This window comes from Lynx canadensis, chromosome X (genome assembly GCF_007474595.2).
Source record: "Lynx canadensis isolate LIC74 chromosome X, mLynCan4.pri.v2, whole genome shotgun sequence".
Taxonomy (NCBI): domain Eukaryota; kingdom Metazoa; phylum Chordata; class Mammalia; order Carnivora; family Felidae; genus Lynx; species Lynx canadensis.
The window spans coordinates 15,678,200-15,692,595 of record NC_044321.2 but is presented as its reverse complement, the minus strand read 5'-3'; the positions used below and the strand labels follow the sequence as shown (position 1 = coordinate 15,692,595).

General features: G+C 39.4%; 1 protein-coding gene across 6 annotated transcripts in view; it reads left to right on the top strand.

Moving 5' to 3' along the window:
• The window catches only part of BCLAF3 (BCLAF1 and THRAP3 family member 3), a 56,628-nt gene that overhangs the window by 6,375 nt on the left and 35,857 nt on the right, over positions 1–14,396 (top strand). For 4 of the 6 annotated variants that reach the window (XM_030304720.1, XM_030304717.1, XM_030304719.1 and 1 more), the window contains 3 exons: positions 8,441–8,515; positions 11,668–12,240; positions 12,615–13,277. In XM_030304720.1, coding sequence (XP_030160580.1) covers positions 8,475–8,515; positions 11,668–12,240; positions 12,615–13,277 — 1,277 coding nt within the window. In that variant the 5' untranslated portion in view covers positions 8,441–8,474. Of the gene's footprint in view, positions 1–4,521; positions 4,657–8,440; positions 8,516–11,667; positions 12,241–12,614; positions 13,278–14,396 lie in introns of all 6 variants that reach the window. The other 2 variants (XM_032592279.1, XM_032592281.1) reach the window with 2 other exon arrangements.

Below are 14,396 nucleotides of genomic sequence, written 5' to 3'. Positions count from 1 at the left end.
TCTTGCCAATGGTTAGTGATGTTGAACATCTTTTCATGTGCTTATTGGGCATTTGTAGATCTTCTCAGGAAAAATGTCAGTTCAGCTCCTTTGCCCATTTTTAATTGGGTTGTGTTTTATTATTGAATCGTAAGAGGGTTTTTTTGTATGTTCTAGACATAATCCTTTATCAGATATGATTTGTAAAAAGTTTTCTCCCATTTTGTGGGTTGCCTTTTTGCTTTCTTGATAGTGTCCTTTACAGTGTAAACATTTTAAATTGTGATGATGCCTGATTTATCTATTTTATCTCAAGTTTATTTTATTTTGAGAGAGAGTATGAGCAGGGGAGGGGCATAGAGAGAGGGGGAGAGAGAGGATCACAAGAAGGCTCGGTGCTGTCAGTGTGGAGTCCGACGCAGGGCTCGAACCCACGAACCTGTGAGCTTATGACCTGAGCTGAAACCAGGAGTTGGACGCTTAACCGACTGAGCCACCCAGGTGCCCTGTTACCTGTGCTTTTGATGTAATATCCGATCCAATGTCACAAAGATTATTTATCTTTATGTTTTCCTCTTACAGTTTTAGCTCTCACATTTAGGTCTTTGATCCATTTTGAGTTAATTTTTGTATATGGTGTGAGGTAGGGTTGAACTTTATTGTTTTGCTTGTGGATATCCACTTGTCTCAGCACTGTGTGTTGATTTGTGTAGCCCCTTAATATATGATTTATTAGGTTCCCCCCTTCAGTATGCATTAAGCCCATCTATTGCCTATACAGTAATGACCTTTTTACCATTATTTTCTTTTCCTGTCTCTTCTCCCATTTTTTAGTGCAGTTTTTCTACCTTGTCCCAATATGCCACAATTTTACATTAGTCTTTCACCTTCATCGTCATCTTTCTTTTAAAGTCTTATACGTACATTTACATATTTTTTAATGCTCAACATCGGTCCTTTGCTGTCATTTTCTCACTCATAATTTGGTTAGATGAAGCTCATCTTCTAGTAGATTTCTCAGGAAGGGCTAGTTAAATGCAGAAATTCCCTATGTTCTTGTATGCTGAAAACTTTTTTTTTTCTATAGCCTTGATATATGAAAGTAATTTGGCTGATAAAAAATCCTTGGTTCACACTTACTTTCATTGATTTTATTTTATTTTTTTATTTTAAATGTTGATCCATCGTTGCTTTGCTTTGTGTGTTAGTTTTGAAATATCTGATGATAGTCTAATTCTTTTGGAATTATAGGTTATTTATTCTTTTTACATAGAGGTCTTGAGGATTTTATCTTTATATTTGAAATCAAATAATTTTTACTAGGCTGTGTTTCAGAATTGATTGTTTTGAGTTAGTTTTCCTAGGTATCTGGTGAACTCTTCATTGTGTAAAGTCAGGTATTTTTCCATTTATGGAAAGTTTTCTTGAATTTTAGTTTAAAATATTAGTTTAATTCCATTGTTTCGTTTTCCTTCTAAGAGACTACAGTATTACACATATTATTCCTTCTTTACCTGTCTTCTTTTTCCACTACTTTCTTTCTGACTCGTTCTCTCTCACTCACTCACTTATTGTCATTTTCATTTTTTTGGTTTTCTTGTTTTTCTTCAATGTCTCTTATTTGAGTTGATTCTCCCTTGGACACCTTGTAATTTATTTTTCACTTCTGAGATAATGTAGTCTTTTTTGCCCATTTTTTCCTCTGAGTTCAGTTAACTTTTTTTTTTTTTTTTTTGTAATTTCACTCTGGGTTTTGATCTGTTTCTATTCTTAGTTTTTAAATTTCTGATTCAACGTGAGTTTTTTTTTTAATATATCCTTAAGTGCTTTTGGATATATTTAATTCTGCTTGGAGTATAGACTTAGAGTTTTTTCTGCTTCATGGTTTTTTGGAGAGGAATTTTCCTCAGTTGAAGAATTCTCTTTTTTAACTTTCTTATAAACACGTGGAAATCATTAGACTTGAAAAATTTTGCAACTCTCATGAGTATGAAATGGTATCTCGTTGTTTTAGTTTTATCTTTCTGATTAGGTAGGGTTGTTTATCTTTTCATATTTATTAGACATTTATGTTTCCTTTTTATTGTAAACTCAAAGGGTAGAGCTGCCATTTACTGAGGTGGGACAGAGACTATAGGAGGAGCAGATTTTGGAGGGAGGTCAGGAGTTTGGTCTTGGACATGTTTACAGCATCCACTAGGCTGTTGGGTATGTAAGAGTGCAGTACAGAGGATAGGTGAGGGCTGGAGATAGAAATTTGGGGGTTATTAGTTTATGAAGAGTATTTAAAGCCATGAGACTAAATGAGAGTATAGACTGGGGAGAGAGTGTAGACAATGAGAGGTCCGGAGACTGAAGTCATTATTTAGAGGATAACTGGCTTCACTATTTAGGGTTCAGAGTGGTGAAGAGGGAGGTGGGGAGAAACCAGTAAAGGAGACAGAAGGAATTTAAAGGTAGGAGGAAAACCAGGAAAGTGTAGTATTCTGGAATTCAAGTGAAGAAAATGTTTCTGGAAGGAAGGTATGATTGACTGGCAAGTGCTGCTGGTAGATCCAGGAGGAGGAGGAGAAATAGCTGTTAGATTTAGTGACATGGATTTCATGATTGATCTTGACTAGAGCAGTTTGGTGCGGTGGTGGATTGGAAGGTGAGATTGGTGAGGGGCCAAGCAAGAATAGGAGAGAAATCAGAGTGACTGTGGTATATAGGCAGCCCTTTGAGGAATTTGGTTATAAATGGAGAAGGAGGATGGTAGTCCCAGGAAGATGTGGTTCTGGAGAGTTGGGAGCTTCACCAGAGGGAAGTTGTATGGTGATGGGAAGGATCTACTGAAGAGGGGAAAAATGCTGTGGGAGGAAGAGGAAAATTGCTGGAGTTGGGTCTTTCAGCTTAGTTAGAGCATGTGTCCACTGCTGTTCTGGGAGAGGTGGCTTCTTTTCGCACCAGTGTCCTCATCAGCATCTTCCTTGGAGTGAAGGTCTCTGCTGTCCAGTCGTCTTTCTGTGTTCAAGGGCAGATGGGTTCATTCACTGCACCTGGCCCTGTACAGTTCACTCTGAAGTAGCAGCATAAACCAATGTATCTACTGTTATTGACATCACCTTCTCCCCAGTAACAAACCCTGCTGGTGTTTAGTCTTTTCTTTCTCTCTGTCCATAAATTTTAGAAGGAAGCTGGTTCCTTTGATGAATTTTGCTAGTCACAAATAAGTTAGTTTAAATCCGAGATTGGCACATTTTTTTTTGCAAAGGACCAAATAGTAAATATTTTAGGCTTGGTGGTCTACATATAGTTGCTATTACATATTCTTCTTCCTTTTTTTAACAACGCTTTAAAAATGTAAAAACCATTCTTAGGTTTTTACTCTATGGTTTAAGTGAACTCTCCTCCTTTCTTATCCATTAAGCTCCTGAGCCCATACTTTTCATTACTAGCTCATGTGCCCTAAGCAATTGCAAGCAAAGTTCACTTTATAAAAGGTTTTATTGAGATATAATTTACAGGTTTAAAGTGTGCAATTCAGTGGTTTTTGGTATGTTCGCAGAGTTGTGCAACCATCTTCATAATATCTGGTTTAATTTCAGAGGGTATTCATTGCCCCAAAGCTAACTCTTTTATAGCTTTGAGGTATGATTTATATGCAATAACATTTTTGAGTGAAGTTTGAATTTTAATAAAGCTAATTTTAATATTATCAAAGGAAAATACCGTTTTTTAATGTTTATTTTGAGAGAGCGAGCGTGAGAGCGTACGCATGTGGGAAGGTGAGAGAGAGAGAGAGAGAGGGAGAAAGAGAATCCCAAGCAGGCTCTACACTGTCAACACAGAGCCTGATGCGGGGCTTGATCCCACAAACCGTGAGATCATGACTTGAGCCGAAATCAAGAGTTGGATGCTTAACTGACTGAGCCACCCAGGTACCCCTCAAAGGAAAATATTCTAAGTAATACTTTTTTTTTTGAGCCCCACAGAATTACTAAATCTTATTTTCTCCCAAGGGACCCCCACCTTTTTCTTTAAGCCATTAGTTCTGTATTCCTTGGACCAACAGCATCCATATCACTTGGGAACTTGCTAGAAGTAAGGCTCACCCTTGGGGTAGGGCCCAGCAATCTGTGTTTTAACCAGCCCTTCAAGTGATTCTGATGCACACTGAAGTTTGAGAGCTGCTACTCTAAATTCTGTTGCTGAATGGAATTGCTGGGTTATGGCATATGAGCATGTTCAACTTTAAATGGGTACTGTCACCTCCTTCCAAATTGGTTAATGCTCATGTATACTCCCTAGCAGTATATGAGAATCCTTATTGTTCTACATCCTCACCAACACTCCAGAATGTGCAACTTTGATTTTTTTGTGTGGGTGTGGAATGGTTATGATCTTAATTTGTGTTTACTCAGTTACTAATGAGGTTGATATCATTATGTCCATAGGTAATTTGAGTTTTGTGTTCTATGATATGTTGCTAGGAGTTTTTTGCCTATGAAAATAAATATAGTTATGCAAACAAATAATCACAATGTATTGAAATCATCACAGAATAAATCCAGAATTTCCAAGAAGGAAACTCTGGGGGAAAATAACAAAGTCAAGGAAAGAATCCCAGGGGAGATGCTGGTCAAACAGTCCTGAAAGAAGATTTGTCAAGTGGAGTGAAGGAAGACCATCTGTGTGGTATGGGGAACATGGCCTTATCAGGGAAAAGCAAATAGTGTGGTGTGGTGGGCTAATAGAATATGTGGAGGAAAAGACATACATAAGGCTGTGGAAAGGGTAGGAAACGACTAGATATTTATGTTTTAAGTTTGTTTAATCTTTTATTAATTCCTGGGCATGTGGGTTATAATTAGTTTGGATGGGTGTTTTTCCTTTCCTATTATAAATGGTGATATAAACGTGTTAGTATATTTAGTTGTTTTTTTTCCCTTTTAAATTATTGTCTTAAAATATTAAGTTTAAATTGAAATTATTAGATTAAAAGAAAGTGGGCATGGGGCACCTGGGTGGCTCAGTTGGTTAAGTGTCTGACTCTTGGTTTTGGCTCAGGTCATGATTTCACAGTTCATGAGTTCGAGCCCCACATTGGGCTCTGTGTTCACAGTGTGGAGCCTGCTTGGGATTCTCTCTCCTCCTCTCTCTCTGCCCCTCTCTCACTCACGTGCACTCTCTCTCTCTCTCAAAATAAATTTTAAAAGATAAAATAAAAGTTAAACATAGAGTTCTTATATGACCCAACAATTTCATGCCTAGGTTTATACTCAAGAGACGTGGAAACATGTCTCCATAAAAACTGATACACAGATAGCATTGTTATAGCAGCATTATTCATAGTAACCAAAACTATAGAAATAACTCAAATGTCCCCTGGGAGAGGAATAAATAAATATGCAGCTGTAACAAAAATGAAGTACTGATACATGGTAAAACAGGGATGACCCTTGAAAATGTTATGCTAAGGCAAAGAAGCCAATCACAAAAAAAGCACATATTGTATGAGTCCATGTATATGAAAAGTCCAAAATAGGCAAATCCATAGAAACAGAAAGTAGATTAGTGGTTGTCAGGGGCTAATCAAAGGAGGAAAGGAATGGGAAGCAACTGCTAATGGGGTTTCTTTCAAAAGGAATAAAATGTTCTAAAAATAGATTGCGGTGTTGGTTCTGTATTTCTGTGAAAATACTAAAAAATATTAAATTTTACACTTTAAATGAGTGAATGTATGGTATGCAAATTGTATCTCAAAAAAATGTTTTTTTGTTTTTTGTTTTTTTTTTTCCAGAAAAATAAAATGGAGGGGCACCTGGCTGGTTCAGTCAGAAGAGCATGCAACTCTCGATCTCAGGGTCATGAGTTCAAGCCCCACATTGCCTATAGAACTTACTTCAAAAAATTAAAAATAGGGGGCGCCTGGGTGGCTCAGTTGGTTAAGCATCCAACCCTTGATTTCGGCTTAGGTCGTGATCTCACAGTTCATGGGATTGAGCCCCACAATAGGCTCTGGGCTGACAGTGCAAAACCTACCTAGGATTCTCTCTCTCCTCTCTCTGCCCCTCTCCTGCTCTGGGCTCGCTCTCTCTCTCTCTCTCTCTCTCTCTCTCTCTCTCTGTCTCTCAAGATAAACATTAAAAACAGTGAAAATAAAAAATAAATAAAATGGGAAAACAGATTACTTTCCAGAAAAATTATGCTTTTTCATCATCACCAGCAATATTTGGTGTCAGCCACCCCCCCCCCCCCACCGCCCAACCCTGGGATTTTTATTTTTGTTCCATTTCATAGATACGAACTGATACCCAAAGCTTCCTTAGTTAAGTTATAAACTCCCTCAGTAGAATGTAAGCTCCAGAAGACAGGAATTTTTCTCTATTTCTGTTCATTGCTGGATCCCCAGAACAGTGCCTGGCAAATAATCACTCAGTAATATTTGTTGAAGGAATGCATTTTGATACTTTTAATTAGATAATTTTCCCCTTTACTGTCTTAATTTCATAGTACCTGTGAACCAATTATTCTTACTAGCCTCAATTTCTTTTTGGAAAGAGGCAGTGTATAAATAAATGAATAGAATTGAATGTCCTTTTGATGAGTGATCTGGTTCAAGTCCTTTAACTTTATGTGCTTTTACTTTCTTCTGAAATTCATTATAGCAGTAGTTTGCAAATGTATGACTATGAGGACCCCCTTTTTAAATAAGTGTCCACACAATAGCAGTTGTACTTTTTGTATCAATCAATGGAAAAACTACATACAAGAAGCCATTTATATTTTAACATTTGCCATACTGTCTTCAGAAATTTGCAAAATAGAGGTTATAATATATGAGACATACATTGATTCATTCCATAGTCTGTGCATGGTGGCTCCAAGTATTATTCATGGACCCATGGCAGTAATTTTGAAAGCCGCCAGTAGTTTGGGGCCAATAAGGTGGGAACTACTTAATTATAGTATCAGAACTAAGGAGAGGGGCACATGGGTGGCTCAGTTAGTTAAGCATCTGACTTTGACTCGGGTCATCTCATGGTTCATGAGTTTGAGCCCCGCATTGGGCTCTCTGCTGTCAGTATAGAGCCTTCTTCGGATCCTTTGTCTCCCTCCCTCTCTGCCTCTCCCCTGTTCTCTCTATCTCTCTCTTTCTTAAAAATAAATAAACATTAAAAAAAAAAAGAACTAAGGATTACTGACATACAAATAGTAGCTACTATAGAAGATTATGCCCTAATCACATATTTTAAAAATTTGGTTCCTAAAGCTATCAACTTCTTTTAAAGTATTAATATTTTAAAAATCAAGTTTCCATGCATTGCTTGTTTTACCAAAGAATCAGCAACACACTAAATGTTTAATCATGCTTGATTAAGTTTTGGTATATTTAGTTGAAGTTAGACAGCACTTTAGTACTATAATAAGGTATTTTAATTCTTATTATCCAGCAGTTTAAAAACAGGATATCTCATCAAGTATTCCTAAACTTTTGTCTGTGCTTATATGAAGTATTTATGTACATGGTGAAAGACAGGAAGGTAGTAGTGATTCAGATGGAGCAATTCTGGGTATTTCCTCCTTTTGGAACACTTATTTAGCAGTTGCTGTGTGCCAAGCACCATTCTAGGTTCTTTTCATGACTTGACTTGACTCAGGGATCATCGAACTGCAGTATATTTGACCTTTGGGGCCTCTTTTTCTGTGGCCCATGAGCTAAGAATGGTTTTATATTTTTAAAGAGTTGTTGTATTCGTTATCTATTTATTTTGTTGAAGTTTATTTATTCTGAGAGAAGGGGGGAGGAGCAAAGAAGGGGAGCGAGGATCCCAAGCAGGCTCCATGCTGTCAGCGCAGAGCATGACTCAGGGCTCGATCTCACACCCCAACCATGAGATCATGACCTGAGCTGAAATCAAGAGTCGGATGCTTAACCAACTGAACCACCCAGGTGCCCCAAGAGTTGTTTTAAAAAGAAAGCGAAGGGGTGCCTGGGTGGCTCAGTCAGTTAAGCGTCTGACTTCGGCTCGGGTCATGATCTCACAGTTCGTGAGGTCAAGCCCCACATCGGGCTCCATGCCGACAGCTCAGAGCCTGGAGCCTGCTTCAGATTCTGTGTCTCCTTCTCTCTCTGTTCCTCCCCTGCTTGTCCTCTCTCTCTCTCTCAAAAATAAATAAACATTAAAAAAAATTAAAAAAAAAGACAAAGATGCAGTAAAGACCTTATATGGCCCACAAAGCCTAAAATAGTTACTATCTCGCCCTTTATAGGACAAGTTTGCTGACTCCTGATTTAATTCATTTTATCTTCACAACATTCCAATAAAGTGGGTCCTATTATTATCATCCCTGTTTTACAGATGAGGAAACTGAGGCACAGAGAACTTAAGTAACTTTTTTGTTGGTGGTATTCACTGCTTTTAGAGCAGATTGCAGGCTCTTTCTACAAACTTGCTAATACTGTGTTTCTTTGCAGTGTAAAAAGTAAATAGTGGCTCACATGTCAGAGGATGGCACGGTCACGCTCTAGATCCCCCAGGTGGAAACACAGGTGAGCAGTTCTTAGTTTAGCAGAGTTAGCTTGAGTTTGAGATGTGCTTTGACTTTCAAGTTCAGTAGTACTGTAAGGAACCTATTTTAATAAGCTCATGGGACCTGGTTATTCACAGTAGGTACTTTACAGTGATAAAGGTTGTATTGCTAGGTTCTAAAAGTTGACAGCTTTCTTTAATTATGGATGGCAGCTCAATTAATCCATAATAAGAAGAAATGCAACGGCTACCTCAAGGGAAAGTGAGAAACATCTTCAAGTGTTACATTTTTTGCATCAGTAAGTGGTTTAGAACTCTCCAGTGGTTTTTTTGTTTTCATAATCATTATCTCTGAAAAAATTGGGAGTTGGAAAATCAGGAGTTACCTATTTCCTCTTCTTCATGGCAGAATACTTGAGTTTTGAATAACTCAGGTGTAGTTGAACTTTCCTGGTTGGTAGTATCAATAGTATATACATATAATTAGATTGGAACGGTTCAACCAGTATTCATCATATACCTGCTACAGTTTTGGGGCCTCAAAGGCAAATGACATCTCCCGGGACCTCAGCAGGCATGCAGGTCGGCTTGGAGGTTGGCACCATAGTCAGCTATGATACTATGGGAGAAGTGCAGTGCTACTGACTGGGACAAAGTATTCTGGGTCCATGGAGAGGGAACAATTCTGCTTTTATGGAGGAAGAAAAGGGGATACTAAGTAAGTCTTGATGGAATTTTACCTGGTCATATAAGGATGGGTAGAATTTCTAAAGGTGGAAAGAAAGAAGAAAAGTATTCCAGTTAAGGAGGGCAACAGGAGCAAAGGCGCCAAGCTAGGAAAGTGACTAGTATATTCTAGGACTTTAAAAAAAGGACCATAATTACATACTTAAAAATCAGACCAAAACTTTTCATGTTAATACAACTTGGCCATCGTGCTTGTTCATTATGGTTCTATAATGACTTAACAGTTTCCATTCTGTAATTCACAAGACCAAATTGTAACGGGAAGGAGCTTCTGGAAAAAAAGGGAACATGAACATAAACAAGTGAATGATTTCAACATGGAGGGCATCAAAGAGGTTGTTTTGTTTCACCCTTTTGTGATAGGCTGGATGAAGGGGCACAGAAGACTCTGCCAAGCTTAGTGCCTGATTTCTAGATTCCTTCTAAGAACTCTTGGTCAGAAACTGTAAAAGGTCTGATATTTTACCTTACTTGCAAGCTGACACATCAGCCTGCCACGGGCACTGCTGGGTCAGAGACAAAGGCCTGTATTAATCACGGTCCAGCAGGCAGCCTGGACCTCACATGCCCGAGTTTCCCTTTCTCCCCAGTCTCCTGACGGTGGGTACTGCAGAGTGAAGCAGTGAAGTGACAACACAGCTAAGGAACCCAAGCCTCATCAGGGGCTACAAGCAAACCCACCCAGCCTTTGCCTGGGAGGAAACATATCCTGAATAGCAAGCAAATTGGCCCTCTTTCCCTGAGGGAGGCCCCGTCTCCATCTTCCCGGGCTGTGGTGTTTGGAACAAAAGCTGTTAGTGCCTCTGCTTACCAAGCATGCAGGATGCAAGAGACCCATGGAGAATTGTCTCCCAACAGACTCCTCAGATCTCTTTTGTTTCTTTAGGAGAACTGAAAATGTTAGTTACCATTCCAGCAATCTCCTTCAAAAGAACAGGACTTTATAGAATAAAACCCCTGAGATGAAATATAACAAAGCAATATTCACTATGAGGTAAGGATTAAAGTGAGAGGTTGAGTATTTCATCCAGTCTGGAGGACCTCTGTCTCTGGCTGCCACCTTTTCTCCTCAGTGATGGAAGAGATGCAGTCTTCCAGAAAGTCCTCAGAGTCCCTGCCTCCTTCTTCCTGTGATGAAGTAAAGCCTGCTGGGTGATGAAGTTTCTTCTTCAGCTAAATAATGGCATTTGCTAAGTACATCTAGCTTGGTGACTCCAGAGGGAGATATTGCCAAGTCCAGTATATAAATCCCAGTATGTACGTGAGGAAGATAAATCTGCTTCCTTTCTTGTAGGGAGGACACAGGCATGTCACCATGTGGAAAGGGTTTGACTCCCAACTCCATGCAGCTTCTGAAGGTGGACAGTAACAAAAGGTGCAAGGGTAGCTGCCTCATTGATTAGAAGACATTAAGCCCTCAGGGAGGCGATTAGAAAATTGGATGGGTTAGATGGGAGGAAAGGTCCCCAGATGCAAAATTGAACTTTATTGTGTCCCACATAGTGGTGCTTTCTCTCTGCTTTTGATGTCCAGGCAACTCAGACTTGTTTCCCTGGGTACAGGAGCCTCCTTCCTCCTCTGTGGGAGTGAAGTCTCGATGTTGGCAATGCTGAGGTATTGGGGGAGGTAGTTACACAAAAGATGTGCTGTACCTGGGGAGCATGACAGCTGTGTGAAAGTCCACTTTCTCCGAAGTTATAAGCTCTGTCTGTTTGAACAGCACATGTAAGGGAACAGGTCTGGGAAAGAAAAGCAGTTTGTGTTAGTAGTTTTTATGGAGGAACTAAGAATGAGATTCAAGTCTTAATATCCTCTTTCCCCTCCACTCTGCACACTAAGTATGTATTATTTTTGCTTCTTGATATAGCCTTAGTAGAGAGAATAGTCAATCTATTGGGGAAACTATGGGGCCAGTTTTGAGTCTGCATTTGGGTTTATTGTGATGTCATAAACTCGTAGGATCTAATTTAATTTCAGAGGTTCTGTTCTGTTTGCCAGAGACTCTCCTACCCATTTACTTGTGTGAATCTAGCCCTCCTTTTGTTTGTTTCTTCCCTGACTATTGAACCTGATACAAGCTTTTGATGACTGGTTCTTTTGCCTAAACTTTTGCTGTCAGCAGTCTTCCAAAATGGCTCTTGTGCACCTGACCTGGTCCTCCTGCAGCGGAATGGCTGTGCTCAGCCCATTTTGATATGCACATGGGGTACATTAGTTCCGATGGAAAGAGTATGCTTGTTGAATTGGTCAGAGCAGTAATCAGACACCCACATGGGCAATTTTGAATACAGATAGAGCAAATTGATTAATTTAATTTGAGTGGAAGAAGCAGTGAAAAGCAAATGCTTTATTTAAGTTGGTCACGTTAAGACAGACTTAGTTTATTGTCTTTAAATGTACTGAACTTTTCTGTTTGTTTACATAGGTCATTATCACCAGTACCTAGAAATTCTGAACACTACAAGCAAAGGTACTCTCACGGGCATTATGGCTGTGAATATAGGAAGGATCCAAAGAGACCCACCACTTGGCGAATGGACAGTGAGAAACATGGACAGAGTAAACCAAGGATTCCTTCTCGTGGAAATATACATTACCGATCTTATGAACATAGATCACCTTCCCCAAACATAAGAAGAACCTCTTCAGAAAATGTTTATACTTTTAAGCCTTACCGAGAATACTTACCAGGAAGAAGAGATGGTAACAGAGGATTGCACTATATGCCCCAATACTCAGAAGGTGTACCTTACAAAGAGAACCAGAGGAATTTTTATCCCCAGAAAGTACAAGGAAGGTATATTCCTGATGACCACAGAGTTAGAGGAAGTGGAAAAGGAGGGAAGCCACCTCAGAGGTCAATAGCAGATTCTTTTAGGTTCGAAGGAAAGTGGTATGAAGATGAGTTGAGGCACCAGAGGATACAAGATGAAAACCATTCTCAGTCACTTAGAAGAGGCTCTGAAGACTTTGAGAAAAGGAGCTCTTTTCAGAAGAGGTATAGGAAAACATTAAACCTGGGTAATTTGGTATAAAGCTTCAAGTGAAAAAGTCTATTTACTTTATGGTTGAAGATAACCACCTTGCAAAGCTTTTGTCTAAAAAGATAAAAAGCATTGTAATGTAATTATGGTCTACTGGTAGTAGTGAAGTATTTATTTATAGAGTAGATCATTGTTGATGGCTAGAATATTAACAAAAGATGATATTTTCCTCTTTTGCTACCTTGTGCCTCTATGAGTTGGCTTGAGGGATTATAGTTAACTTGCCACTGCCTTCTGCATTTAAAGCCATGCTGCCCAACATTCCACACATATAAATTCTCACTTTCTTCTCTCTAGTGCAAGTATAAACTGCTTTATGTCAACACAGGTATCCTGAGGATCGTGATTTCAGAAAATATGGACACACATCAAAAAGACCTAAAGACGTGGAGAGGTACGAAAACAGAGATCCTGCCAGGAACCCACAGTGGAAGTTCGAGCATTCTCTTCCAACTTACCAAGGGAAGAAAGAGCAACGGAACCTTGGGCCCCAAACTCATCGATATGCTCAGAGGGAACCCCCAGAGACCAGTTCGGCAACCAGGGTATCCTGTGACTATCGCCACAAACGTCCTAAGACGTCAGGTGGGGACCAGGACTTTTCTGCTGGAAGAATTCCGAAGTACTCTAAGGAAGAAGAGAGAAAATACAGTTCTCAAAAAGGCCCCGTAAATAGACAGTCCATTTGTCTTACTGCTGGAAGAGGGAGAGAGACTGAAGGTGGGCAAGTCCAAGAACCTCTCACACCATCTAAGAAAGACTGCACTGCCTCTACTCGCTCGCGCGAAAGTGACATTGGCCTGAGACCCTACAATGACAAACAGAAGGAGAAAATAAAGAAAGATGGGGATGGCGGAAAAGAGAGCAACTCTTCCAGTAACCAACTCGATGAAAGTAACAAACTTTCCAATGTGAAACCTTCATCTGCCAGTCTTAGGAAGAAATCACTTACTGTTAAAGTAGATGTGAAGAAAACAGTAAATACATCCAGGTATTGTTTTTGGTTTTTCTTAGTGCTATTTAAAAAGTATCTGTTTCTGCCACCTTTATTTGAAGCTTTAAAAATGGAATTAACAGTGTGTTTAGAGTCCATTGAGTGGGGAAGGATTGCCTGGATTTTGCAAGTCCCTCCTGTAATGAGGATGAGTCCCATGATGGGTAATATGGAATGATCTCATGTCTGCTTGTTTCCGCATCGTATCTCAAGATGCTTTGTGGGCGCAGGGCACTCTATGGACTTGTTCCTCTTCATGAATTTATGTGTTTTTATGCTGCTAGATTTTCTGTAGCCAGGGATAGGCTGGGTGGAGTTCAAGGGGACCTATCCCTTGCTCAGTTTCTCAGAGTCTGTTTTCCCTGTTGCCTCAAATCCAGAGAATTTTTGACCTGGAAGGGACCTTAACTGGCCCTGATTTTATAGAGGAGGAAAGCGAAGCCTTGAGAGATGAAGCGACTTGTCTAAGTCAGAGCACCTGCGGCTCAAGGAAGCCGATGACTTAACCTGGCTCTTGCTGCCCTCCCAAGACAATTGGTGCTCAGCTGACTAGAGTCTCTTAGGTAGAGGAAATTAGGCTAGATTCTAGAAAGAGGCCTATTTATCAAACACTCAGTTTAGCTCTCAATGATTCATTAAAGAAAATAGACCGCTGTTGTAATAGGTTATATTCTGCTAAAGTGGTTCGCATGCTTTGTTCCATTGTGCATATTACCTCTGTCTATGGATTCTGGAAATAACAAGGCACTGCAGTTGGCTGTGTCAGCTAAGTCTGTTTATTACCTTAATATATTACCAATATGTGAATAAAAAAGTGATGGGACATGTTGATTTGGTGCATTTATGTTCACAGTTCACTCATACCTGTATTTCAGTCAAAAACAAGATAAAACAAAATCGAAGGTCAAGATGTGACAGGGAGGGAGGTAAACCCACAGTTTCTCTTTTTTTTTTTAAAACAAATACATTTTGTTCCTTTTCTTATGGCAGTGCCCCTCCCTCATATTTGCCTTATGTTCATTGTGCTTACAAAAAATGCTGTAAGATATACATATGTATATTTATATGTGCACAAAAAGCATCTATAAATATGATTACATTATAGAAAGTTGGACA